The 27,996-nt window shown below is 51.3% G+C and overlaps 2 protein-coding genes across 2 annotated transcripts in view; one reads left to right on the top strand and one right to left on the bottom strand.

Moving 5' to 3' along the window:
• COL4A1 (collagen type IV alpha 1 chain) overlaps positions 1-3,223 on the bottom strand; it is a 143,108-nt gene extending 139,885 nt beyond the window's left edge. Inside the window, exon 1 of the mRNA XM_053563522.1 lies at positions 2,978-3,223. Coding sequence (XP_053419497.1) covers positions 2,978-3,061 — 84 coding nt within the window. The 5' untranslated portion in view covers positions 3,062-3,223. The remainder of the gene's footprint in view (positions 1-2,977) is intronic.
• A 228-nt stretch (positions 3,224-3,451) lies between these two features.
• The window catches only part of COL4A2 (collagen type IV alpha 2 chain), a 170,209-nt gene continuing 145,664 nt past the window's right edge, over positions 3,452-27,996 (top strand). Inside the window, exons 1-3 of the mRNA XM_053563521.1 lie at positions 3,452-3,580; positions 3,909-3,996; positions 4,119-4,170. Of these exons, the coding sequence (XP_053419496.1) occupies positions 3,953-3,996; positions 4,119-4,170 (96 nt within the window). The 5' untranslated portion in view covers positions 3,452-3,580; positions 3,909-3,952. The remainder of the gene's footprint in view (positions 3,581-3,908; positions 3,997-4,118; positions 4,171-27,996) is intronic.

Here is a 27,996-nt window from a genome sequence, read left to right as displayed (position 1 = left end):
ACTGTCTTGCAGGGCGCATGGTACAAAGCAGACCTCCGGGTACAAGTAGAAGAAACAAATGGGTCCAAGTGAAGAAGGGAAAGCTCCGCCAGGGCAACTGAGGCATGGGGTTCAGCGAGGTCCCCAAATCACGTCCTTAAAGGCAGACAAGACATAAAATTTAGAACCCTCTTACCCCTCAAGAACACTCTGTGTATGTGTGACCAATTCCTACCACTGGTAATTCTTTCTAAACTTTTACACACCCAGTTCATGTCCACTCTAACTTCTGCTTGGCCTTGGAAGTGCTTCCTGCACCCAGGACCAATTCCATTTGTAAAGAACTTGAAGGTTTGGAATATTCCTGCACCCATATCACTCTGGAGATACCACTCGATGTGACTCTGGTTGGCACTAAACAGAAGTCAACCTTCTCATGTAAATGCATTTCCAGAAGGTGGTGGTCGGCACTCACATGGGAATTATGTCTCACTCAGCCTGAGCTCTAGGTCATTGGATTCAAGAAGTGGTGACTAAGAGCCAGGGGGTGGCAGTGCTGCTGGGCAGGTGTCACCACACCTAGAGGAAAGGTCACTGATCCTCCAGTTTTTAAGAAGCACCACAGAGAACCAGGGGAGGGGAGTTTGAGGGCTGCTGAAGCAGAGAGGCCTCTAGCCCACCCAATACTGGGGATGACCAAGAGCAGAGGACACTCACCATCCTACCACGTTTCTAGCCCAGCCCTGCACCCTGTGCCTTTTCTTTTCTTTCTTTCTTTTTTTTTTTTTTGCTTAGGAAAGAAAAGTTGAGGAGGGCAGTGGGGCAAAAGTAGGGGGAAGGTTCAGTATGGAAGGAAATCAATGGTTTAGAAAATCCATCCACTACTAGATAAACAGTTTTTCATGCAGAAGAAATAAGTGCAATTCTGTGCCTAGCACACAGTAGGTGGTGCAGGGGTGCAGGTAAAGTGTGGTTCCAGGGATCCAGTGGAATGGCTGGCTGAGAGTCCTTCCCACTGGCTTCTGAATTAGGGCCTGATCCCTCTTCAGCCTCTCATCATTCAAACTGTATTTCTAAGTTATGTTTTGCTTGGGTCAAATAGTGAATTTATTTCGGTGTTTTGGTATACCAACATCTGACCTTGGAAGGAGGTAAGCAAAAATGTTGTTGATGGTAGGAAAAATGAGCCAGATTTTTAAGTGAGCCACATATGACTTTTAAATAAATTGTCGTGTATACCACTGTGATCCCTTTTCTCTGATTAAGCCCAGGGAGACACAGTACAATGACAACAGGTCACTGGTGCTGGGAGGGCACCAGATGCAGGATTTCTTAAAACATTTTGTGGCATCTTGAGGGACAGAGCAAAGCTAGCGGCTAGGAATGTTGTTGGACTTTAGACCATAATTACAGTGAAGTAAAAAGTAATTTCCAACTCAACACTAATGAGTTTGATTTCCCTGCTAAGGACAGGAGTTTGCGTAAGTGACTGGCTCATTTCATTTAAAGTCCTGAATATTCTCATTATTAGCTTTTCTTTGCTAACATTATCAACCAGAGAATCTAAACCCCAAAGGAGGTCCCCATCACCTAATGGAGAACTTACTGATTTACTTTGCCCCTCCTTGCTTAACAATCTCACCTTGAAAGTGTTCAGTCTTCTGGTCAGTATTTCTAGACCAAAGTAAAGTATTCTCAAGCCTTTTCTTTTCAAAGTATTTTGTCATCATTACCCAAGAGTGTTTAAATAACTGGCCATGGGGCTTGGAGGTGCTGGGCTGGCTGCGAGAGACAACTCCAAGTCAACTGCTGATGTAATCACTAGTCCTTTAACATCCAATGGGCGCCTGCCATGGGGAGACGGGGGGTGTATTACCAGTTTATCACGGCAAGGAACGGTTAATAGCTGATAGACAGTGAGGTTGGAGCTGGTGAATACTCCTCTCCCGGAGAAGTAAAAAAAAAAATTTTTAAGGAAGACAATGAAAAGCAAGATTAATCAACAGTAAAAGAGTAAGTGTGGGAAGTTTGGCAAGTAGCAAAAATTATTTTTAAGCATTTAAGAGGGAAAAAAAGGCAAAAATGTGTCTAGAAGCTACACCTTTTCGGCCTTCGGTAGTGCAGGGCTATGCCACCAACTAACAGCCCAAGTCTTTATTCTCTCCGGAGGAAAGAACAGCAGTGCATCCGGGCCAGTGGGCCCTGGAAACCTCGGCTCCTGCAAACTGATCTCCCGGATTCTTTCTGGGCGAGCACACGAGAGGAAATGAGAACTAGGAAAACAATTTGTGCGTGGAACAATGAACCAGGTTTCACTTTGGTTTCACACTCAGATATCAATGTGGCCGTAATTTTTTTTTTTAATGAATTTATAAAAGGCAGTGGGTCGAGGACGGCGGCTTCTTTAAGCCGGTGGTACCCGGGAGCCCCACTCTGTTGCCCAGCGCTCTTCGGGCAGCAGAGAAGTCGTGGGAAAGCAGAGATACAGCTGTTTCCAGGCAAAGGGCCCAAAGCTGCTCAGCCACCAGCCTCCAAACAACCAGAAACACGCCCAGAGCGAGTCCCAGACACATGTGTGAGGGGCTCCGAGCAGCGTGGGTGCGCGGGTCCGACTCTCCACCCCACCACGCACTCGCTCGTGCGCCCTGGGCAGGTGAAGGCACCCGGCCGCTGAGCCTCCCATGATGCGGGTTCAAATCCCTCAGGCTCCCGGGGACCCTCACCCACCACGGGCTCTCTAAGCTTCTGTTCCTTTGCCTGGCCCCAAGGAGTCTCTAACTCCCCCTTAGCCAGATCATAACAAAGGAGGCTCCGTAATGGATGCGCGATCGCAGCCCACAGCGAACACCCGCGGGCACCCGCCCGGAGAGTGCACCTGGCCGTGCCACGCGCGACCCCGAGGGGAGGTGGGCGTCTCCGGGCGTGGGATAAAGGGGCCACTCGGGGAGCCCGGGGTTCCGGCCGGGACGCCGGGGAGCGGAGCCGGCAGGGGACTCACCTTCGCAGCGGCCCGGCTGCGCTCCTCGTGGAGAAGGAGGGCGGCGGGCAGCAGCAGCAGCCAGACGCTGAGCCGAGGCCCCATGGTGGCGCGCCCGGGGCGGCAGGGGACGGGGGAGGGCCGCGGGGGGCTGCGGCCGGTGGCGCGGGGGCGGCGGCGGGCGGCTCACAGCTCAGCTCGCTCTCGAAAGGCCGGGGCGTGAGCACTGCGCACCGTCCCGGGCGCGGCGGCTCCAAGCGGAGACCTGAGTCCGGCCGCGCGAGCTCCCCAATTTGTTGGCGCTGCCCCTCCCCTCGGCCGGCGCGGGCGGCGTCTCAAAGGGGAGGACCCTGCGGCGCGGGTAAAGGGCGGCGGGAGCGCGCGGCCTGGGGATTGCCGCCGCCGTGCGCGGGGACGCCAGGGCTCCGCGTTCTGCACCCGGAGACTTCAGCGCCCCGATTGCGGCGCCGCGGTGCTCGCCGACCCGGGCCGAGGACCAAGAGGGGCTCCCGGGCCCCCAAGGCCGGAGCCCACGAGGCCGGCCGCACTGCTGATGCGCCGCGAGCGGCCGTTTCTGGAAGGGCTGATTCGCGCGGGCAGCAGCCCCTGAAGCCGAGCCCCGAGGTGAGAGCGACCCCCAGGCAGCTCCGAGACCCGGGCCCAGGGCACGGACTCCGGGCACCCTGCGCGAGCCGGGGTTATGCGCTCTCCTGGTTGAGAACCGGAGGCGGCGGATGAAGAAAGGGGGTCGAGTTGCCTCGGCTGAGCAGCGGCAACCGTGGCCTAATGGATGGGTCCCCTTTTTCCGTCCCGTCGTGGGATGGCCCTCTGGTTACGCCTGCAAGGAAGCGAGGGCGCGCCGCGCGGTCCCCGCGTGTGGTCGCAGAGACCCGCGGCGAAGATGCGCTACCTCCCCGCCCCCTCGCTAATCCCGCTTTGTCTCTGCCTCCAGGCTGAAAGGGACCGACCAGCGCTGAGAGCGGACGGACCGCGAGCATGGGAAGAGACCAGTGCGCCGCGTCCGGCCCTGCCCTGCGGCGGTAAGCGACTTCCCGCTCTGTCCCCGTGGACTCCGCGCGCTAGGGCCCTTCCATGTAACTTTCAGGAATTGACAAGCCGGGGCCTGCACGCTCACGTCGCTGTTCCTCCCTCTCCCACCCAGGTGGCTGTTGCTGACGGTGACAGCGGGGGTCCTGGCCCAGAGCGTCTTGGCGGTAAGTCCTTGCTGTGGCTCCACGCGCTCGGATTCCCGCCCAATAGCGGTTGGGACCCTCGAGTGGCCTTGGAGAAGGCGCTTCGCCCGTGCCCACCCGTGCTTGTGCGTACGCGTGTTTTCCCCCAGCCCAGGTTCTAAGCGGGGAACAACTCTGGTTTCCCTTCCTGTGGCTCGCTCAGTTTGGGCTCCTAGCCCAGCTGCTAATCTAAACGCAGCCCGAGGCGTCCTTTTCTTTCCTTCGCTGGAGCAAAGCTACAGCCTCCGCAGCGGGGAAGGACGCCTGGGGCCGGGGTAGGAAAAGTCTCTGGAGAACTGTGAGCTGTATCCAGTCACTGCCACTGGCAGAGAGAATTTTGGTTTTTAAATGGGAGGCTCCGCGGGGGCCATGGGCGGGGCGAGGAGGAGCGGAGGACAGCCTCACGCCCTTCAGCCACCGCGGGAACAACGGCAGGAGCCCCGAGTCTTCTCCCACGGCCTGGTCTGGCCGGTTTGCTCAGCGCTGCCCCTCGGCTCCGTCGCGGAGGCGTCCAGCCAGTGTGGCCCCTGCGCTGGGGATCGCGTGCCATTTGTTGAAGTAACAGGAGCCGTCTTTATGCAGCTCTATGGAGCTGCGGCTAAAATGCAACAGGATCGGTGGGTCTCCTTGGTTGAGGACTGATGTTTAAACCGGGATGGCGCCTGTGGCTCAAGGAGTAGGGCGTCGGTCCCATATGCCGGAGGTGGCAGGTTCAAACCTAGCCCCGGCCAAAAAAAAAAACCAAAAAAAAAAGAATTAAACCGGGACTCAAAACTGGGGAAACACTCAGGCGTCCTCACGCCTCCTCTGTTGGTAGTCTCCGATGGGACACAGTAGCCAGCTGGCCAGCTGGGCACCACATCCTCACGCCTCCTCTATTGGTGGTCTCTGATGGGACACAGTGGCCAGCTGGCCAGGTGGGCACAGCCCCCCCTCCTCAGGCCCCATCCTGCTGGAGCACACGCAGGGACAAGGGCAAAATGAGAGCAGTTTCTTCTAAATTCAGTTGTATTTGCACCATTCCATCCTGATGTAAAGCAAACAAGGGTTTTACAGGCACCGAGTGAGGACAAGCCACTCTCTCAGGAAAGACTCACTTCAACTCTGCTGTTTTGTGCTTTCTGCTCCAGTTCAGGGCCCAGACTGGGAAATAAGAGGCTTTGCCCAGAGCATTCCAGGCCAAAGTTTTTTAAAGTTCAGGTCTGTCTCTCAGTACTGACTTAGGAAGATCCAACTCCAGGTGGTTGGGCCAATTGGCTAACTTGATTCCTACAGTAATGCCTGTATTACTGACGAGGCGTGGGTCAGTTTTGTGGACCACTAGCAACACACACCAAGGAGGAGACCCTGGAAGCTCCAGCGTGTGTCTGCACATGTGGGCTGGTTGTGCTGGTGCCCACACCACTTTCTCCAGGGCCCAGGAAGTCTCATCTAGACGATCCTAAATTGGTGGAAAGGGCTTCACGGTACAAGGCCTAGGAACTCAGCTCTGCCCTAAACTCATACGTCCCAAGCCTTGGTTTCCCTCTGTGGGACAAGTGCACATTCCTCAGAGCTACAGGGCACTCACGCCCTGTGATATGTAGCACGGCCTCCCAAAATCTTAGTGCTGCAAACTCACCCTGAGTCTCCTTGGCTCTGAGATCCTTAGATAGAGCTGAGAGCATTCGTTGCTCAACAGAGTTCTCAGAGGACAGCCCTTGGACCCCCTCAAGCTGGAAAAGGCTTATTCCAAATTCAAACCTCTGGTCCACATCCCAAGCCTCCAGGTCAGACCAGGTCAGACTTTCTGGGTGGAGCCTGGGAATCTGCATTACCATGTGATGCCAAAGTTTGGGGGAAAGTGTGCTAGAATATTAAGTTGAGAGGCAGTTGAGTACTCCTGATAATTTACTTTATTTCTCTGGGTTTTACAGTCTAAATCTACAAATAAAAATAGATAAATATTTTAATCATTTTAAGAGAGACATTAATATGCATTGTTAGGAGACCTGCAGATTGTTATATGCAAGGGATTGCTCTTCTACTTATTAGCTTTTTATTAACCACTGGCTTTTATAGCTGTTACTCATGAAATGATGGCTTGGTCCTTAACTATATTCGTTAAAGTCAGCCCCTGTATTCTGTGGCCATGCTCCAAAGTCCTGTCCTCCTGCCCGTCTGTGTCAGGACTCTGCCCAGGTGGGTCAGTTCAGCAGAAAGGGTTTCTACTTGTGACACAGGGTGTTATAGCAGAAGCAGCTGATGGGGGCTACACAGAGAGCCGGAAGTCTTGTGACAAGCACTTCCTCTTTGCCATTTGGGGTGCGTTAGAGCGTCTGTGCCTCAGAAGGTAGGCAACTGTCATCGCCTCATTTTGTAAGTGCAAAGGGAAAGAGGCATAAAAGTTTCAAATAATGCACCCAGGGTCTCTGTCTTTGTAACTGGCCCGGTGGGGCAGGAGCCCACCACTCCCTCTACCAGATCTCCACATCAGCAGGGGGTGCCCAGTCTCCTGGGGGCGGGTGCTTCTCCCCAGTCTGGACCATGGGCTAAGAGAGTGCAGCCCAGGCAGTGACTCCCAGGAAGGGGAATTTCCCCTTTTTCCTCCTCTGCCAAAGACCAGCAGTACAAAGCAAGGGAGAAACACCACAACCAGGTGTCCGTGGGGAGGAAAGGAACAGACCTCCCCCACGCCCGCCCTGGCACCCTGGCCACAGGGCTCTGCGTGGACCGCTCGGGGGGTGCTCTCTGCCATTTAGGTTGCCTTGTGTGAGGTGCCCTGGCTTAAATACAATGCCAGCAGGCCTTGCACGCATGCAAAGTGCCCATCCCGCATGCAGTGTGGCGGCTGCCAGCTGCCTGGGTGCTGTTCCCCTCTGTAGGGTAACCCCTAGCTGCTGGGCACTAACCCCCATAACCATCGTGTCCCCAGGGCATGGGGCCGTGGGATGAATGGGCTCTCAGCACACCACTGGTGCCAGGGGGTGTCCCCGGGGCGTCTTTAAGGGATGCTTCCCTCTGCTGCACATTGTAACCTTTGTGGTGACTTCAAAGTACTTGCTGTAGTCCTTCTAAGTATCATTACTTATCTCAAGGGGTAGGGCAGCAGCCTTGAAGATCTAAGAGACCCCATCCTGCCTGATGCTGGGAGGAAGAGAATTCCCAAGAACAAAGGCCTTCTCCAAGATCAAATACATGGCAGACTGAAGGCCGCCTAAGGACCTCAGCGGGAGGGCAGGGCCTAGCCAGGAGCCCTCAAAGCACAGGTGCCACACTGGTGCTCTAGGAGGTCCAGGGCTCCCCCTGCCTCTGCACCAGCTGGGTTTCCAAGAGGCCTTGCAGGCACTGGAGAATTCACTTAACTCTCCTGCAGGCCACTGCTGTTTGCCCTCCCCTCCAGAAGCAGCTGGGGTGGCAAGAGCTTTCTGCAGCTTGGCATGACTGGGGACAGAGGTGTGGTACTGCAGTGCTCCCAGAGCTCTGTGCCAAACCCAAGATGGTCCTTGCCCACATCCCCTGGGGCTATAACCTCTGCGGAAGGGAAAATGACAAGGGGCTGCCTCCCATCTCCCTGGGTAGCTTATATGCCTCGGCCACAGTCAATAATAGCCGGGATTTACCATCAGTGTTCTAGAACTAGAGGTGGGCAGGAAGAGCGGGCGGGAGAGTGCAGGGAGGGAGAAAACAGGCTCTGGCACTGTCCGGTGGGTGCATTTAGAACCAGAGAGACAGTGTGAAATTCAAAGGAAGAGTTCCAGGAGAGAAAGCAAAGATTTTTCTAAAATACACATAGTAAAACATCAAAGGCTTATCTGTGATTTTGGAGAAAAGGAAAGAAAATCATAGAGAAAATCCTAGGGAAAACCTAAGTGCAATGAATGGAGACTTAACTTTTTAGCACTATGATGAAGAGGTCACCACCTAGGAGGGGGTTGGGAATTTCTCAATCTTTTCATCTGAGGAAGAGTATTTATCTCTCATTGGAGGGTTTAGAGAACGCTTGGAAATGGGCCTCTTGCTTGTTGTCTGCTGATGCTTGTTGGTGTTACCCTCCCCGCTCAAGGGGGCAGGTGAAGTCGGGACTTGCTGATTTGGCTTGAGAGGGGACAAAGCCCAGGATCAGCCTGGCTATGAAGGGACTGACTGATTCAGGGGGAGTCACTTACCGGATTTGCCTCTGGAGCCATAAAGAGAAGCCTGAAGAGCTGGTGGTGCAGACCACTGTGGTGCTCAGGTGACCAGTGGCCAGGTGAGTAAAGAGGCAGCTCTCAGGGCCTGCAGGTGGCTGCGGAGGGGCCTGTGTAACCCTGGCAGTGAAAAGCTCCAGATGTCACTTAAAAATAGACACACATTTTCATGGTGTTGAGAAGCTTCTGGAATCCAGTATATGAGGAAGGGCAGGGTCATTAGAGAATTACCTTCTTGCTGTTGCCCTTGGGTATTTCCCCTTCAGTGGGTGAGAACATCCCAGGACAGGTGATGGCCTAAATGACACACTAATTTCTTCAACTTCTCTGAAGGGACTACAGTTTTTATTTTGATTATCCATGAAAGAAGAAAGTGGTATCTAGTCTTAGGTAGACTGAGTCCCTCCCACCTTGTTGATATGGCCAGAGAGGGACGCTGAGTCCCTCCTGTCTCCTGAGCTCCTGGCAGGTCCCTGCTGCTTGTTTTCTGTGCACTGACCACGGCTGCCTTTCAGAGGCAACAAACGCTCTGTCAGAACTGCTCATCTGAGTGCACCGTGGTATCCTGGGCAGCTCCTGTGACAGAAAGACGGCGCAATGCTAGTGGAAGAGCTGATGACATTCTGAGCCTGCAGTTCAGTGTGCGAATGTTAGTTTCTGTACCAGTGTTAATTTCTAAACTTGCCAAGGTAATAGAAAGTCTGGACATAAGATGTCACACGTGGGGAGGAAGGCGTCAGGCAGTGTCCTCATGTGCTTTACAGGACAGGAGCCCCTTCTCACCTGCCTACAAACCCCATGCACAGCAGGATGAACAGGTGGCAGGTGCCCAGTGTCAGCTCCCTGCACTGCACAGGCCATTATCGGTGGTCCTGGAGTTTGCAGCCTCCCAGTGGCCACAGGTCTGCACCAGTTAGGGCTGAGGGTCCGAGAACGAGGACAGCTGGTGGCCAGTGGCTGCTCCTTGCACATTTGCCTGTCACCATCCTTCCACTGAGAACCAGAAACAAGTGTCAGGAATGCAGCAGCCTGTGCCCTGGGCCTGGCCAGTTCTGTCCTGTCACACCCCATCTACACACAGTGGCTTGGACCCCTGGGAGATGAAGGACACACTGTCCCTTTCCTATCAGTGTGCCTGCTTGGCCAATGTCAGAATGCCTGTGCCCACCCCTTGGGCCCAGGTAGGACCTTTGTCCTTCAGAAGTGAAATTCATTTAAGAGACTAAGTAAAGCACCCTCTCCAACTGACAGGGTTCTCAATCATCATTGGGCACCGAGGATTTTGAGGCATCATTGTAGCTCCTGTAGACATCAAGCTGTCATTGTTGTTACCAGTGTCCAGGTTCAGGGCCTGTGGCCTCTTCCCTCCTAGAATCGTTCACTGGCAGATTTTTCCTCTCCAGGCCCTGAGACGCAGCAGCCCTGGGTCGGGTGAGTGTCACATAAATGAGTGAAGATGTAGCTAGCTGGCAGTGTTCAGACAATCTTTTGGATGAGGAATGCTGTCTTGGAACTATTAACAAAAGATCTTATAGCTATACGTATTTTCTTTCTCTCATTGTGGGTGTTTCCCCCAAATTAAACACTGTCCGGCACTGGCCGAAGCCAGCATCTGTGAAGGGAACAGCAGTGGGCCTGCCTCTGAGGAATTTGCACTCTTCCCTGGAACGGTTTCAGCCCCACCCGTCCAGTTCCTGTTTTGTAGCTTTTGTCCAGTTTCGCATGTGGTATTCAGAGGAGAATTCGTGTCACTCGGTCACCTGGACCAATGACCTGGTGCCTGGTAGAGATGACATAGCAGTGTTTTTCCACGGGTTGTGTATTTTGGGGTTCATGACTGTGGAGCAAGGGGCCCTGTGAGACCCAGCAAAGCTTCTCCTGGGGGACGGGATGGAGAGTGGTGTCCATAGGGGATAGGACACCGATGAGAATGGGCTACGCGATGGCTCAGACTGGCATTGGGAAGGCCAGTGCGGTTAATCCAAACACTGTGGGGCCTGCCAGCCCCGGCCTTCCAGCCATCCTCACCCCCAGTGACTCCAACTCCAGATTGGAAGGAGGGTTCCCCAGGAGAGCTTTGTGGGATCCCCTGGACCAGACACAGGAAAAAGGAAGCCCTGAAGGTGCTCCTGGCTTTGAGTCCCCAGGAGCAGATGGAAGGCCTGTCTATTGAGTGACTCGGAATCAGGAACTGCTCTGAGTCACTGACCCCTTACAGATGGTCAAACTGAGGCACACATAGGTCGGGTCACACAGGAAGGTGAATAGGGGTAAAGTTGGGAGTAAAACTAGGACTTGCTGAATCTAAAACCTCTGCTGTAACCGCTGTGCTGGAAGGATTAATCCCAGCCACGGAATATGTATTCAGATTTAAAATATGTGTATCATGTGTAGAAAATATATGTGTATTATCCATGTATATGGAACATGCAGAGACAGATGATAGACATGAGTGGGAGAAAGAGAACACCCATGTGCACACACATGTACACATACATGTGTTCATGTACACGCATACATGCACACACGCAGCCCACATCCGCATACGTGTACATTCATATACACACATACATGCACACACGCAGCCCACATCCGCATATGTGTACATTCATATACACGCATACATGCGCACACGCAGCCCACATCCACATACGTGTACATTCATATACACGCATACATGCGCACACGCAGCCCACATCCGCATACGTGTACATTCATATACACACATACATGCACACAGGTAGCCCACATTCACATATGTGTACATTCACGTGCGCATACGTGTACACACATTCACATGTACACGCACACTCACATACCTGTACACACGTGCACGCTGGACACACACAGAGCTGGAGGATGCTCATGCTCCATTCCCCTCAGTGGCTGCTGATGCAGAGAGGGCCAGGGGCTGCCTCTTGGGAGTGCTAGGCACACCTGTTGTTTTAGGGTCCCCTCTGCAGGGGCTGGACTGAGGCATGAGGATGACCAGTAGCCTTGGGAACTCTGGAGGATAAAGGCTAAAAGGACGGTGCTTGGAGAGGCCCTGGAGGCTGTCTGAGGAGATCTGAGAGCTGAAGGGGGGACCCCAACCCTGCAGAGACCGCACCCCACCAGCTCCCATGGCAGGGCCCAGGGCGCTGAAGCTGGACCCACTGCCGCTAAGTAAGGGGGCTGGGAAGCACCAACAGGGCTGCTTAGGGGCAGACAGGGAGGCAGTAGGCAGATTCGTCCCTAGTTGAGAGAAAGATTTGCTGAAGTCCCGTGGGGAGGGAACTAGAGACCATCCTAAGATTATCCGAGGCATGCAGGGCCCCGTGGTCGGTAGCAGGGTGACAACAGGGTCCGCTTTTCCCTGGTCTGGAGCCAGCTGCAGCGCGCCAGGCTCAGTCTTCCCTGCGCGCTTCCTGCCGCACTTCTCCTGAGTCCACACGTGCCAGCAGGTGGACGGGGACGGCTCTTACAAACAGTGCAGCGGCCAGGACAGGTGTGTCTCGTGTCTGAGCACCCTGGTCTCCATTACTGGTAACCACATCACACACTCATGATAAGATCGTTCATGTGAGAGTCATTCACCAACTGAACAATGAGCATGAGCTCAGATCCTACAAGGAAGCGTCCACTCACAAGTTCTGCACATGAGTCCTCTGCAAGCAAGCACAGGCGGGGACCAGGGAGGCTGAGTGGCCTGCATGTGGGTGGGCGTATGGGTGCATGGGTGTGCATGTATGCACGTGTGTGCTCATGTGCATGTGTGCTTGTGTGCATGGGTGTGTGTGGTGGAGGAGTCACGTGCGTGTGGTGGAGGAGTCGCTCCACTGTCTGATTCAACTTCAAGGTTAAAGGTGCCGTCAGGGATTATCCATGATCACAGAGCAACCCGCAGTCAGTGCTTGACACCAAGCATGTCTTTTGTCCCACGCTGGACTTTCTGCCCAATGGCTTCAGATGCCACTGTGGTGTCCTAATGCCCATGGAAGCCTTGCTCTCCACACAGAGCTGTGCTCTGTTCCGAAGGTGCGGCAGAGAAACTGGGTTGCCAGGGCGTGGGCAGCCAGGCCAGCTGGGTTTGGGCTGGAAACTGCCTCCGATCCTTCCTGCTGTGTGTTGTCGGGGGAGCCGCTTGGCTGTTTGTCCTTCAGTTGCGTTTCTGAAACTGGAGTTAAGGTAGCTCTTCCCTGAGACAAGTGTTCCCAGGATAAAGGAAGAAACTGTATCTTCGCATGGTAGTGATTGAGCAACTTTATGAGTATGAACATTACTAACTGTGAGTCTTCATGCTGAAGACAAAAGTAACTTGAGGCCACAAAGAGTACAGTTCAAGTGTCACTGGTGTCTCCAGAGAGAACTATCTCAAGCCACAATGCAAGGACAGGGTGAGGCTGACCTGTGGGAGGGTGTGGGAGGTCCCTGTGCCCAGGGCACAGACTCCCCAGGAGTTCCAGTCGCTCCGTTACTGGTAACCACATCACACACTCATGGACAAAATAGCAAGACCCTGTATCTTTAAACAAAACAAAAACCAGAAGACAATTACCCTCAGCAGAACCTGCCTGCCTGTCAGGTTGTGAGAAACCGAAGGCCTTTGTGTTTCTCTCTGCTATTTAAGTGCCAGGAAGCCCTGGGGTGGTAACTTCAACCCTGAAACACTATTCTGAAGCCAGATGTTTATACCCAACTAGTCTATTAAGTGAAGACTACAGGGGGAAATTCAAACACACACACACAAAGAACCCACAAAGTCCATTTTCTAGACACCCTTTCTGAAAATGAACTTGAGAGCAGACTCCAGGAATGTGACAGGTGAATGCAGGTGCTCTGAAAGCCCCAGTCTCCAAGAAATAGCACACTAACCTGTAAGAGAAATGAAGTGAAACTCCGGGACGAAGACAGCAAGGCACTAGATCTACAAACAATTCTGTCTGAAATTCATAGTATGACTTAAAGCTGAATGTGTTTGAAAACCAGGAACTGGCGGGTGTCTTCGAAGCCTCGAGGCCAGCTCAGATGGCAGGAGCTGGTGGCCCCATCTTGCACACCGTTGGACAATCGTTTTCATTTTCCTTACTTTTTCGAAATGTCAGCCAAGGGGAGAGTTCTAATTTTAATTAAAATTAGGTCAAGGTGTAACTAAATTATTTCCAGAACAAATGGAAAGACTTAAAAACAAAGAACATTTTGTTCACATAGTTTCAAGACCTAAGTGTAATTTAACAAAGCAAGAAAACTCAAGAGGCTTTGGTTTGGCAACATGGTATGAGAACACAGAATAAAATCTTGGGGAAGAATTTCTTTCTGGAAAGAGCAGGAAGTGTCCCTCTCCCTACCAGGCTAGCAGGGCGCTTGCTCCCGAGGTTAGCAGTGCTTGCCTTTTCAGGATGAAAAGGTCCCCCCAGACTGACCTGTGACCTCCCGAGCACCCAGGTGAGGAGGCCAGTGTCTGGCAGAACTTTCCAGCAATGAACGTCAGGAGGGGAAGTCACCCCTTCCCTTTCTTCCTCCCTTCATAATTCTCCAGACTGTAGCCATGTCCAGGTTAGCACCAAGGCACTCTCCTTTCCTGTCTGAAAACCTCCTTCCTTTCCCTACAATTCCCCGTGGATTCTGGCTGCTCCCTCCCCTCTCCTCCCAAGACAATCTTAGCTCAGACAGGATTTCCTCAGTCTTACTCATCAGTCTCTTTGTCCATCCTCCTCCTTCCTGTTGCAAAACTGGGAATATTAACAACAAATTGCCTGACATTTTATAGCTCCTGTGATTTGTAAACCTCAAGCCAGTATGTGTAGACATCAGGGTTTGCCTGTGCTTACCAGGATGCCAGAAGCAGGAAAAGTTGGTGCCTTTCTGGTTGAGTCACCTGGGGCGGTGGGTTTCCAGCAGTCCGCCTTGGCTCCTGTGAACTTGCCTCTGTTCACCTGGAGGGCCTGATTCTTTTTTTTTTTTTTTTTTTCATTGTTGGGGATTCATTGAGGGTACAATAAGCCAGGTTACACTGATTGCAATTGTTAGGTAAAGTCCCTCTTGCAATCATGTCTTGCCCTCATAAAGTGTGAGGGCCTGATTCTTCCATCTCTGGCTCTCCTCCTGCCAGACTGTGCCCTGGGCACAATTCTACCCCACCACACAAGGCAGTGAAGCTGGGCTGGTGGGTTGCACAGCCCAGTCACCTGGCCATGGGGTGACCCAGTCATCAGCCCCCCACCGGATGCTTCCTCTGAGCTCCCTGTGTTGGGATTTTGGGGTGACACCTTAGAGCACTTTGTTATCTGCTTCTCACCTGATTGGAATTTAATGTTCTAGAAATAAATGAGTTCTTTGCTCTAGAGGGGGAGGGAAGGAAGATTAGTCATGCTGGCTCTTGATTTCTTTTTAAATCCAAAAATTCTTTACTTAAGAAGTAAAAGCAATTAAGAATAGTACCAATTCCTGTCTGGAAGTTCTAGAACAAGAAACAGGCTAGACACTGATACTTCATGTAAGTGGATAGCTCCCCTGGAGCAATGTCTGGCTCCTAGACCATCTGCTTCTATTTTATATAAAAAAACAAGGCAGCAAAGCCAGATCATTGTCTCAAAAGAAAATAAATTTATTTAAAATAAGATATCATAGATAGATGAAAGATAGGATTCATCCATCTTAAAAGTTACCTTTTTCTCCCTTTCATAGAATTTTCAAAAAACCAGTGTCTTCTCCCAATACTCCCTGCCCTTCAGTGAGTGAGGACCAAAGGCTAAGGCTGTTTACTCAGGCAACATTTTTGCCTTCATGTTGATTTTTCTTCCTCATTGGGCTTAATTAACTGGAGTCTGTGAGAATAAACAAAGGAAAAAAGACAGGTTTTCACAAAGTTTTTCTTAATTCCTCACACTTAAAAGATTAGCTTAGATCTTTATTCTTTCTAAACATTTCATGTGTTTGAAAAGCGAGGTGAACGTTGTGAGGAAGGTCTCGGCATGTGGCTCCTGCCTGCGCACATCCCACAGGCCGTGTTTGCAGACGGATCGTGGGGGTGAGCTCAGCAAGGCCTCTCCTGCTCTCAGGCACACCGTGCAAACCCGTGTTGCCTCTTTTGCGCTTTCTTCGTTTTTAAGAATTGTGGTGAAATGAACGTACCATAAAATCTGTGATCGTAAGTGTTTTCATGTGCACCTCCACTGGTCACCTCCCAGCTCGTCCCTCTCCCAGACAGAAAGCCCGGCCCAGTAAGTGACCCCCAGCTGCCCTCCTTCTACTCTCTGTGTCCTGTTTTGGAGTCATGCCTCTGTCCTGCAGGTATGGCCTCGTTGCATTTAGCATAAGGTCTTCAGAGTTCATCCAGGTGGCAGTGGGTAGCAGAGTTCCCTCCCTTTGTAAGGCCAAGCTAAGTGCAATTTTGTTACCTTAGTTGGTAGGCTTCAAGTGATTAATGTCAGGAATTGCAAAGAAAAGAGCCTATGACCAAGATGCTGGTGAGCAAGGTGGTCTCTGTAGGCAGCTGACCTTCTCTCCTTGGATCTTTGGCCCGGTGGTGTCACACTGGGGGACCCACCAGTCACCTCTACCTCTCCCCCCGCCCCCACCATGCTCTACCTTACCCACTCACTGCTCCAGGAGGTTCACTTGGGCTTCCTGCTTTGTGTTTCCTCTGGGACAGGCCTGGGATGCTGCCTAGGACAGAACCAATGTCCAGGAAGAAAGGCAGGGCGTGAGGCCTGGGCCACAGACGCAGGTTGACCCCAGGCTGAGAGTGGCTCCTGAGGCCATGCAAGAGTCCCCAGGAGGAGAACAGAGAGTGGACATGTACAGGCAGGGCAGGAGGCAGGCAAGAGAGGCTGTGGACACGGGGAGGCGCAGGTCCTCCCCACAAAGTCACCCAGCTGGGGGGTTCAGGACATGTCCTCCCACAGCACGGGGACCTGCCCTCAAGTGCTGGAGGAATAGTATTAAGTGTGTTTTTAATTCCTTCATGGAAAACTTTAAGGTAGTCAATGTTTCCCCAAAGGCGACTCCCCAAGGGCTCTCCTCTGACGACCCACCCTCTCCCCAGAGGGTCAGAGGCCCCTGGGCCACCACAAAGTCAGCTGGGGTGGGAAGGAGCACTTCCATCCTTTGCAAAGTCCAGAGGGCTCCATGTGACACTATGCCAGCTGCTTCCTTCAGCCCAGCCCTGAGCGGTTGTCTGGTCAGGGAGGTGTGACAGCCGAGGGAGTTGACTTATTGATCCTGCGATCTGAGGGATGACTCCCTCCCTTGGACGTCTGTAGCCTTGTGGGGTGACATTCCTCAGAGAGTCGGAGGACCTGTTGCTGCCCCACTGGCTTGGACTACAAAAACAGCCCGTGTAAGGGCCACGCGCTGCTCTGCAGGCTCTGCTGGGGCTCTGAACAGTGACAGGCCCCAGAGCCCAGGAGACCCTAGGGCAGCCTCCCGCACAGGAGGACAGCAGCAGCCAAGGGGCCTCCCATGGGGGTGACATCAGCTTTGCTGTCTGCGTCTTTCCCTTCCCAGTTGGTCGTGCTAACTGTGGCTGATGTCTTTGCAGTGAGTGGGTGCAGTGAGTGGGTGCCAGGGGTGCCTCCTAGACAGGGCAGGGAGGAAGATAGGAGGCAAATTCCATAGGTGCGAGGCCTCCCCCCCTCCCCAAGCTGCACACAGGCCACAGGAGACTGCATGAGGGCAGGGACAGAGCCTGGATGTGCTGAGCCCGCAGAGCCTTGCTGGACACGGCCCTCATGCCGGGCAGAAGCCGGTGGGAAGAAAGACAGGGAGAGGAGAGAGGCAGGATCCTGGGCAGAGCCAAGCTGCTGGGTCTGTGGACTTTTGTTCAGAATAACAATGCACAGGGCCAAAAGCACGTCCCTCGCAGATATGCACCTAAGGTCACCACAGATGACTTTCTCTCTCGCTGGTTCCACTCGATTTGAATTGCTGAGTAAAAAACTACTGGATAGACAGACATCGGCTTATCTGCAAAGTCGCACTAAATGCAAAATATGCTTCAACTGCAAGACACAGTGCCAAGCTATTTCAATTTCATAGCCTGCATTTTTTTTCTCCAGCTTCAACCCTACGGGGTAAGCCAGGCGCCTGGCCAGCAAGCGCTCTGGGCCAGGCTCTGAGGGTCTTCAGGGCAGGCAGAGGTTGGCTGGTGGGCCTCCTCTGCCCTTCTGGAAACTCAGTCAATGGTAAGAATGTGGGAAGTGGACCAGTGGCCAATAACCTCCTAGTTTCTAATATGTAACTGTTACTGTCCATCAGAGCCCACTGGCCCGGGGCCTTGAGGCACCTGAAGGCAGGAGGTCACTCACCCAAGGAGTTTCTTCCTCCCATGCAGACACTCATCTGCATCCACAGAGGAAATGATACATCCTCCCCTAACTGCATGAAAAAGCACATTGGTCCTGGCCGCTCGGTCCTGGCTGGAGGCTAGAAGGGCTGGGCCCAGTAGCCCTGCTCACACCTTCACACACATTCCGCCCTGTGGGTTTGTGTTCAGAAGATCAAGGTGGCTGAGACTATTTATGTTCACAGTCTGAGCAGCGACTCCCTGCAGACAGTGTCTGGGGGGCTCATCCAGCCTTAGGATCCCATTTTACCCTTGAATGGTCACTCTCAGCAACCAAAATGTGACTGGGGCCCTGCACTGGAGCATCCTCCAGGTTCCCGAAACAGGAGGAGGAACGTGCTACGCTCACTCGCTTGTACAGGCGTGTTTTAGGAAGCCGTGGATGGGCGCAAGATCGTTTTCATCTGTTGTTCCTTGTAAGGGTTGAGGGATTTCTCTCTTTGCAAAGCTTTTTATCTTTCAACATGTGGGACTAAACCTTCCAGGGTCATGTCATGCCTGGGAGTGAGTTTGACCCTGAGCTTTGCAAAAATAGCCCATTAGAGGCGTGAAGAGAACAGAAAACACATTTATTTCCATAAAAATGGGTCCTCTTACATATCAGCCTTGTTTAACGAAGTTTAACCCAAATGTGTAATAATAGTCAGAAATCAACACGTTTGAATAACCACTTAGAGCCAATTAAACAGAAACAGAAAACAGCACTCATATTTCAAGAAGAGTTTACTTGAAGTTTACTTCTTACTGAAACTAAGTTGAAGGCCTGGTTTACCCCACCAGTTACCTTTCTAAGTTGCTAACGACAGCTCTGTACTCGTGCGGTGATATTTTATTTTCCTTGGTGATGGTCAGTCATGCATTTACTATCTCTAGTTAAAACATCTGTCAAATGGAGTCCTTTGGAAAATTCCATGTAAGACAACCACACATTAGAGATGAAAGCAAAGATTAAGTGGGCAGACATATTGTGTCAGAGTCTCCAAGGGAAGTCACATTGGAAGATTAGTGAATCAAGTTGGAGAATTCTTGATTTCAACAGTTCCTAAGGCAGCCCAACAATTCAAAGCTTCCCCTTGAGGATCTTTCATCATTTCATCAACTTTATTTCTTGCTCTTCCTCAGACCCCTTCTCTTCTCTGCCCCTTCATGGCCCAGCAGCTGCACCTTGCCCCGTATGTGGTCCAGGAGGAGGAGGAGTGTGAAGGTGCCTGTTCTAGGACCTCGTTTAAAGCCATTTGCTCAGAACTCTGGTCCCACTTGCCCTTGGCCCAGAGGTGAGGGGCTGCCCCCTCAAAGTCCTGTTTGTGGATTCAAATTGGGTTCCATCAGCTATTAGCCGCTAATTGTAACTTCAGACAAGTTCTTCTCTGTGAGATGAGTTTGTAATCATCCCTCAGGTAGTAGCCGAAACAAGTAAATCCCACACACATAGACAGCTAGGGGCATGTGCCTGACACAGAGTAAATGCCTCCCCAAACTTTCCTCCTCTTTCCCCTCTCCCTCGTGACAGCTCGACCCTGTCCCTGGCCCTTTGCCCCTGAATCACAGGGCCCTGGCAAATAATTTCAGAAGTATTTCAATGCAGGAATAACTCTTCAGTCTTTCATGCTATGGGCATACTGCAGGCATCAGGAAATTTTTAATTAGTTTGTTTGGGGGGGGGGGTTGCAGTTTTTGGCCGGGACCAGGTTTGAACCCGCCACCTCCCATATATGGGGCCGACGCCCTACTCCTTGAGCCACAGGCACCACCCCCAATTAGTTTTTTTTGAGGCCCTCAGCTGAGTTTTCATTGGCCTCAATCTGCACAAGCCCTTTCTCAGGCTTCTGCAGCCTTAAAGAACAAGGAGACCCAGGAGCCACCACATGCTGGTCTGGGCCCTCCCGTTGCCCGGCTCCACCACCAGCTGCCTTGTTGTGACTCTTGTTCTGGTGGATGGTGCCCAGAGGAGTTGTCCACATCCTGTTTCATGAGTCCCAATCTGTTTGCTGGTCTTCGGCCTCTAACTCTGCTTGGCAGCCCGGGGAGCACGCTGTCTTCCCTTGAGCATCAGGCTGGTTCTCAGACATGAGCACGGCTCATAGGCAGCATTTTCTCAGCCAGCTCAGAAACTGGACTGGGCATGGACAGACAGCAGACATAGATTCATGATAAGCCTGTTTGATGTGTAGCCCTCATCCCTTAGGGACTGCCAGAGTCGCAGCCCAGATGCCTCTGACTCTCTCCTGCTCATGTCCCTTACCAGCTCTGCCGGCACCAACCTGGGCAGGGCTCTTCCTGCACCCTGTGGAATGTCAGGCTGGCTGGTTTCCTTCCCTTAGCTGGGCTCCTCAGTGATCCCCCAGGCTCAGCACACACAATTCCCCATCAGGATCACAGATGATTCCTGTGAATCACGTTTAATTCCACCCAGAAACCAGCCCTGTGGTGTCACCTCCTCCCCTCCCCTCCCGGCATGTCAAACTCAGAAATAAGACCCTGCACTTTACACTGGATGCTTGTCATTAAAAGGCAAGGAACTGATCGAGCTTCACGGGGATCCCCATAAATAATGCCAGTTGGTTTTTAAGTGTGTGTCTCTTTGTAGCAAAGAGCCTGGGGATGTGCTGGAATGGAGCAAAAAGACATTGGCTTGTGTTGTTTCAGGAGAGGAATTCATTCTGTGGGTGTCAGTGAAGCGTGAAAATCCCCCCAGTGGTCCAAGAGAAATAATTCTCCTGCTAATTTTGTTTCCATCATTAATGAAGGCCCTTGTCCTGAGTGAACTGTGAGGCCTTGTCCATACATTTTAAAAGTCATCTTTTAAAAAGAAAATTGTGAACATAAACAGCTTTGCAACTTATTGGTCATGTACACAAAATGATTAATTTCTCATAGTCTTAATAAAGTCTAAGTAGATTTGCATAATATGTTCTGGAAATTCATTTATAAAATAGTCAATACTCTAAATTATTAGAGTGACGAATAGAACTAGAAGCAAAATAATACACCATAAACTTCATTAATCTACACTAATAATTATGACTTTGTCTTCAGTAGACGATAGAGAGGACGTCTTCTGTTAAATAATAGTCTGAGAAGGTTTATCAGGAAGATGCTTAAATCTGTTAAGGAAAAAAGAAATCTTCTTAAGGAACTTATATGGACAGATCAGCCGCTCCCAGCAAGTGTTCTCAGCTTCTTTCCATCCCGAAGGGCCTCAGACTAGGGACCGTGCTCTCTTAGCTCAGTCACAGAGTGCTTTTTCTTTAGTCATTTTACTATCTTTCTCTATTCATTCTTCGCTTTCATGAAATATGAAAATAGAACACTGGCCTTTCAGAAGATATTAGTGGCACAGACATGGAGCCCAGTGTGCCGATCAGCTCGTTTAATTCAATGATCATACAGCACTAAGGATGACGTCCAAGGACGTGGTTCTGAAGGGTTCATCATAGGCATCAACTCACAGCCAGGTAGGCCCTGGGCCCTTGGTTAGCCCAGACCACTCTTGAAGGTGAGGCAGGGGTCCTGAGTGGCTCAGAGCCTGCCTGTGACCCAGCCACTGGGTCCCAAGTCATCTGAGATTCCAGGCCCTGCTCCCCGTGAGCTAACCCTCCATCATCTCATGCTGTCATCTAATTTCACTAGTTAAATTGCTTTATTTATTAGATCGCATTTTTAGTAAATTACATGATTCACTTGTTATTAAAGACTTGTTTGGAAATGGTGAACAGACCTTCTACTAAGCCAAAACTCGTTGATTTTGTAGAACTACATTTGTTACATTATGCAACAAAGTTCATATTTCTTTGAGTTCTCATATTATGTCCAAAAATAAATTTTTCTTGTTTTAACACAGTGTGTTGAAAGCCCATCATCAAACAGAGGAACAGAGAACATGCTAATCTGAACAAAATGTAGGGTAAAGTTGGGCGGCGCCTGTGGCTCAAAGGAGTAGGCGCTGGCCCCATACGCCAGAGGTGGCGGGTTCACACCCAGCCCTGGCCAAAAACTGCAAAAAAAAAAAAAGGTAGGGTAAAGTGATTAGGAACATTTAGACCTTTAAACAAGTCACTTAATCCTTCTAATACTTCAGTCTTTGGGGTATTGGGTTTTTAAAATGCAAATGTTTTAAAAGATATACTCATTTTAAAATAATGTAACCCCTGAGAAACTAACGTTACTCTTGACATAGCGAAGCCTTCATTGACACTCCTGGAAACATCAGGAGAGGACACAGTTGGGAGGTGTATTCCGAAGAGACCCGAGGGCAGATGGCCCCAGCCAGAGGGTTGTAGGGGAGGGGCGGCTAAATGGCCCTGGAGCTGGAGAAACTCCATCTCCCTCTCCTTGGTGTTGATGCTTCGTATTTGCTGTAGTTCTTTGTGGTTTTCAAAGAAAGGCTGCACGGCTGTCACCTCTCTCAATCATCATAGCGGCCTTGGAAGTAAAGGCACCTGTTTGCAGGCAGAGCCAGGGACACCAGAGGCCTCTCGTCTGTGACGAGCTGGTGTTGGACCCCTGACTTTCTTTTACTCAAAGGAGGTCATCCCCAGTGAATCATTGCAGGTCCACATAGGTCTGTATGGCACGTCCATTCGGTATTCTCATCCACCCTGTGAAAGAGAGAGTGGGGTGTTCTAACCTGGAAGAGAGAGAGGAATATTATAACCACAAATGCGGCAGATGGAGCCATGCTGCCACAGTGAAGGAGATGGAAAAATACTCGCCTGGAAGAGAGAAAAGCTCACAATTTCTCCCGCACACCATTCCTTCCTGAGTGGGGGCCAGGGTGGTTGATAGAACACAGCAAAACGCAGTATTAGGAAGCAACTTGCCATCTTTTTTTTTTGTAGAGACAGTCTCACCCTGTCGCCCTCAGTAGAGAGCTGTCGCATCACAGCTCACAGTAACCTCCAGCTCTTGGGCTTACGCAATTCTCTTGCCTCAGCCTCCCGAGCAGCTGGGACTACAGGCGCCCGCCACAACGCCCGGCTATTTTTTTGTTGCAGTTTGGCCGGGGCTGGGTTTGAACCTGCCACCTTTGGTATATGGGCCAGTGCCCTACCCACTGAGCCACAGGCACTGCCCACCTTGCCATCTTTTTAAATGACAAAGCCAAATGTGACAGATTCAATAAATATATGTCTTTTAATTTGCCAAACCAACACTATATTTTTTTCCCTAAAAATGCAAATTACTCTTTTTAAAATTTGGAAACACTGTGACAATTTTCTAATGAAATGTAATAGCCCCACGTTTTACTGTGAGGGATCTCAGAGGCTCCCCAGGGCCCCTTTAACAGGGGATGGAACTTGATTTTGTTTTGCAAGTCACTCTTATAGCTGCATGACTTCATCTCAAGCAAGCTAAATAAAGGAATTTTCAGTATTACAACGGTCACTAAGCAGACAGCTGACATGTCAGCGATTAGAAGGGGTACAGTTTCAGGGCGAGTGTGGAAAGATCCTACCATAACCCGATGTTTTCCTTGGGTGGCTTCATTGTGTAGGTGGGTGGCGAGTTGGAATGAAGCTGGGAGGTGGGGCTGGGGGTGGCGGAGGGGGACCACCAGCATCAGAGCCCTTCCTAGCCGGGATGTCAGTTTGATTGGGGCAAATCCCTTGAATCCTATTGAAACTCCCCATCTGCCTGTTCACAACTCATCGAAGCAACTCTATAAAGAGTGTAAAACCTCCTCAGGCCAGTATTTCTGGGATTCTGTTATGGTTCAAAGCAAAGTGCATGTCCTTGTTTTTCCAAGTGTCCAGCATGGGCAGCCTGCCCTCTCGGAAAGGCTCCTCCGACCTGCTCAGAGCCACCCCATTCCATCCCGTGGCTGTGGCATCTTCCCAAGCTGCACCTACTCCAGGAGGTGACCAGCCCTCCTCCTCTGAATTAAAGACCTCCTACCGGATACTTTTTGCTGAGAGCAATTAGTTTCCCAAACAGCAATTAAGAAGAGTTTTCTAGCAGTTGACTGGCGGCAGAGTTGCCTGTTCTGACCTATTTTGGCTGACTGGTTCCTCTCCCCATAGTTGGGTAATCAGTGCTGAGACCGTCTAGGACCTTTCCCCACACATTCCTGCGCGGTGTGGCTCACATCTCCCTGACCTCGCTGTGCAATGCTATTTAAATAAACCCTGGCTGTTCAGATTCTTTGGGGGGGGGGCAATTGCAGCTTTTTTTATAAACGGAAATTTACTGATATGATTTTCTTCTAGAAAGATCACGAATCTTTTGTCCTCTAAAGAACAACTTGAACATTTTATGCTAGACTTAAAGTATACCAATAAAACCACGTGATAATGCCAGGCCTTCGCAAAGAAAAAGCGGCTGTCCTCTCTCTCTGGAGAGAGAGAAAATGCACCCCAGACTTCCATCCTGTGTTTTCTGCAGCAGTTTCCCCGTTTTCTCGTGGCAGAGATTTACATGTTATTGAAAGGGAGAAGAGAAGTCCTCATTTTTCCCATCGGTTCTCCTTAAGAGTGACCACGTCCCCCACAGAACTAGAGCAGGAGGGCAGCCTGCCCACGGTGCCCATGCCAGGCGGGTGCCTGAGCCTCATCAGAGCCGTTGGTCTCTGCAGTAATGGCAGGTGGGGGGTTAGAGCAGCAGACCCCAGACCCTGACAGCCCCATTGCAGGAGTGGGGAGGAAGGAGGGCTAGCAGAGCCCACAGCCCTCAGATTCAAGTCATGCACAACCACAGGGTCAAGTTTCTGAGGCCCAAGGCAGTAGGAGAGATGGGGCAATATTCCAAAAACTAATTCAAAACAACCAACAGAAGAATTTGGTATCTTGTATTTACTCTCGCAATATTTGTGTTTCTCTGATTACTAATGAGGCCAAGCACTTTTGTGTGTGCTGATTAGCCCTTCGATCATCTCCCTGTGACCTACCTGTACTGTCCTGTGCCCACTTTTCTCCGGGGTTGCCTGTCATCAGCTGCCTTCGGGAGCGCTCTGTATTCTAAATGCCCCCGCTCACGTATGTGTATTTCTGTTGCAAATGCCTTGTGGTCTTTTCTGTGTGAACCATGCCCTTAGGTAAGTTGAGGCTACATTCTAAAATGGTCAAGTTTATCAGTTTTTTGTGGTTACTGCTTCCGCAACCTTGCTCATTGACTCTAAATTTTACTATAGATTCTGGTATCTTCCATATATGAAATCATGTTATCTATGGATAAAGGTAGTTTTACTTCTTCGTTTTTTGTTGTTGCACTGTTTTCTTTTCTTTTTTCCTTATTGTACTGTCTGAAGTATATTGGCAACATCTAATCAGGAAATGCTTATTAACCACCAACATATTGATTAGCCTGCATATTAAGTAGGCTTTGAAATGGACATTAAACCTTCCATAGGCCATTTTCAGAACCCAGACTCTCTTTTCAAATTATATAATACCCAAGACAGACTTCTAGGCTATCTTTGCATAGAAAGTGCCCTGGGAAATGATTTTCCAATTCCTTGTCTTTAAGCAGGTTTATGGCAGAGACTCAAGTGGAAGGGACGCACTGCAGAGAAGGGTCAGGGACAGTGCCACACACTGCCGCGGTGACAGAGCATGTGGCCCTGTCCTGGATGGCATTTCCTTTCTCTCAGCTTTTGTCCACCTGTGTTTGCATGTTGATTTGTAGTGTGTGGTGGTCCTTAAAAAGCAAGCCCTGGCAGGTGGGAGGAGAGAAAAGCTGGGCTCACAGAAATAGGGATTTTTCTAGTTTTCAAATACGTGGACATTGACATGTAATAGCAGAATTGCCTTCTCTGTCTATACCATATTTTGCCATCCTTAAGAGCTAGGTTTTTGGCTTGGCGCCCATAGCTCAGTGGTTATGGCACCAGCCACATACACTGGGGCTGGTGGGTTCAGACCTGCCAGGGCCAGCTAAACAACAATGACAACTACAACAAAAAATAGGTGGGCATTGTGGTGGGCACCCATAGTCCCAACTACTTGTGAGGCTGAGGCCAGAGAATCACTTAAGCCCAAGAGTTTGAGGTTGCCGTGAGCTGTGATGCCACAGCACTCTGCTGAGGGTGACATAATGAGACTGTCTCTAAAAAAAAAAAAAAAAAAAAAACAAAGAGCTAACCCCTGAGCCCTGCCGTAGTCACCTGTTTCGTGAGTAGCTGGCCTGTGGCCTGTTGTGGCATCAGCGGCATTCTCAAATGTGAGCTTCCTTCCAGTCTCGGTGAAGCCCAGGCTGAGATCAGTCAGAGCTCCACAGCCTCCGCAACAAGTGGTGTTTCCAGAAGCCCAAATTCCGCTGGTAGCTATGTAAGTCTGTCTCTGAGCCAGTGCGTAGTGGATGCAGGAGGCATTGCAACCTGCCAGGGCCCCGGCAGAGCCAGCCAGGCTTGTTTCTATGCCTTCCACCAGTAGAGAGGGGTGGGAGTGTGGCTGTGCCTGCAGTCAGCCCATCACCTAAGAAAATACTGGTAAGTGTCAGAGCAGGTCCTCACTCTGCCCACATTGCACCCTGGACTGGCAACTGCTCCAGGGGTGTGGCGGCCACCTACCGGTCCCTGGCTGTATGTGCCTGTTGCCTTGGTCCTGTCACTAGGCAGAAGGACACTTTGCATCATCGTGGACAGGGAACTGTTTACTCTTTGATGGTAAAACGTGAGATGCTTCAGCACCCATGTCCTTGGAAGACAGTTCGATTCTCCACTCCCCTTGCAGGCCTCATTTCTTGGCCTGATGTCGGTCTTTCATCCGGCAGTCTGTGCCTGATTCCGGGGTCTCTGATGGGTTCACAGTGAGATTTGGGAGCAGCCGAGCCCCTCCCTGTCTGCATGGGGGCAGGTTCTCAAACCTGCATACTGAAAGGCGCCAACTCCCCCCACCCATTTCTCCTCTAACGCTCTTCACAGGGCAACTTTTTGTAGCACTTTTTTTTCTTCCTCAAACCTTGCTGATCCCTTGGCTGCAGCAAAGTCCACCTGAGATGGGAGAAGGGCCACCTCTCGGGCTGTGGCCCTGTTTTGACACCGTAAGAGTACATGGCCCTTCCCAGGGGGCATCCCCTTTCCATGTTTCTGGGTTCTGATTATTTCCCAGGGACAGTCATAGCTGTTCTGCTTGTCTGGTCGTGATCGTAAGTAAGTGTGTCTCATGTGAGGGACGTTCTCGTGGTGGCCATGGCCGGCGTGAGGTGTTTTACACACACAGCCTCCTGCTGCCTTCACATCAGCCCTGAGGGACAGGAGCTAAGCTGGTCCTTAAAAGGCAAGCCCTGGTTTTTTGTGGTTACTGCCTCCCCAACCTCGGTTTTCATTTACAAAGACGCAGAAACCTAGTCTAGGAAAGTCACCTTAGTGTGGGGCTGGATGCCGCCCAAGCAGCCCAGCTCCTGAGCCCTAGCACCTCTGAATGCACAGCTGTGTGCTGTCAGAGGGCGTGTGGTGTTTGAGAGGTGCATCTCCCAGGGTGTCCCAAGCACTGCCGGAACGTAGAGGCATTTGGTGGACACTCGCGGCATAAACGCACAGTCAGCAACTCTCTCTGAGGCTCTGTGGCAGGGGCCATCAGGTGGGGCTGTACAGTGGACCTTCTGGGAGTCGCCGGGGCCTGCCTCTGCGTGTCGAGCACCTCTGACCTGGCCGCCTCCAACCCTCTATCAGTATTGTTGCTGTGCTTGCGTCCTGCAGTTCTGGTCCCGTGTCATCCCTGATAGGAGAAGACAAAACCGTGGTCTCCAGGAGCAAGCAGGCTCCAGGAATGTTTTGTGTGGGTCGACCACACACACATTTGCCTCAAGTGAGATCCAGATCCTGCACCAGGAGCAGCTCCCACCCCCAGACGCAGGGGCGCTCTGTGTCCTGACGTAGCCCCACACGGCCGGGCACTCTCAATCAAGATGCTCCTGAGCCGAGCAGGCTTGTTGCTGGCATGTGGTTTTACAGTCTAAGGAACCTGCATGCGGCATCTCGTAGGAGTGGTCTCGAGTCCCCCCACCCCATGCTTCCCTAAGAAAAGTGTGAGGCTGCTGACGTGTAAGAAGGTTACATTCATGAGGCACTTGTGGTCATATGGGGAAGTGCTTAGTGTTGGGAAAAAATGAGAACACAAAATTTTATAAAGACTAGTTGGAACTACCTGGGAAGAAGGACACGGGAAAGCCGGAGGGAAGACGCTGAGTGACCCTGCATGGCACTGGGCCACATCCCCCTCCATCAGTCCTGCACTGTCCAACCCCTAAGCTGGTCCTCGTTCAGGAAGGTAGAGAGCCTGGGGCCCAGCTCCTGGTGGCTCAACTGTCCGCCTGTCTGCCCCTCACCTGCGCTCTGCCCCAGCCTGGGCTTCTGCCCTTGTGGAGGATAAGCCCCAG

This window comes from Nycticebus coucang, chromosome 15, assembly GCF_027406575.1.
Source record: "Nycticebus coucang isolate mNycCou1 chromosome 15, mNycCou1.pri, whole genome shotgun sequence".
In the NCBI taxonomy this organism is placed as follows: Eukaryota; Metazoa; Chordata; class Mammalia; order Primates; family Lorisidae; genus Nycticebus; species Nycticebus coucang.
This window is presented reverse-complemented; position numbering and strand designations above follow the sequence as displayed.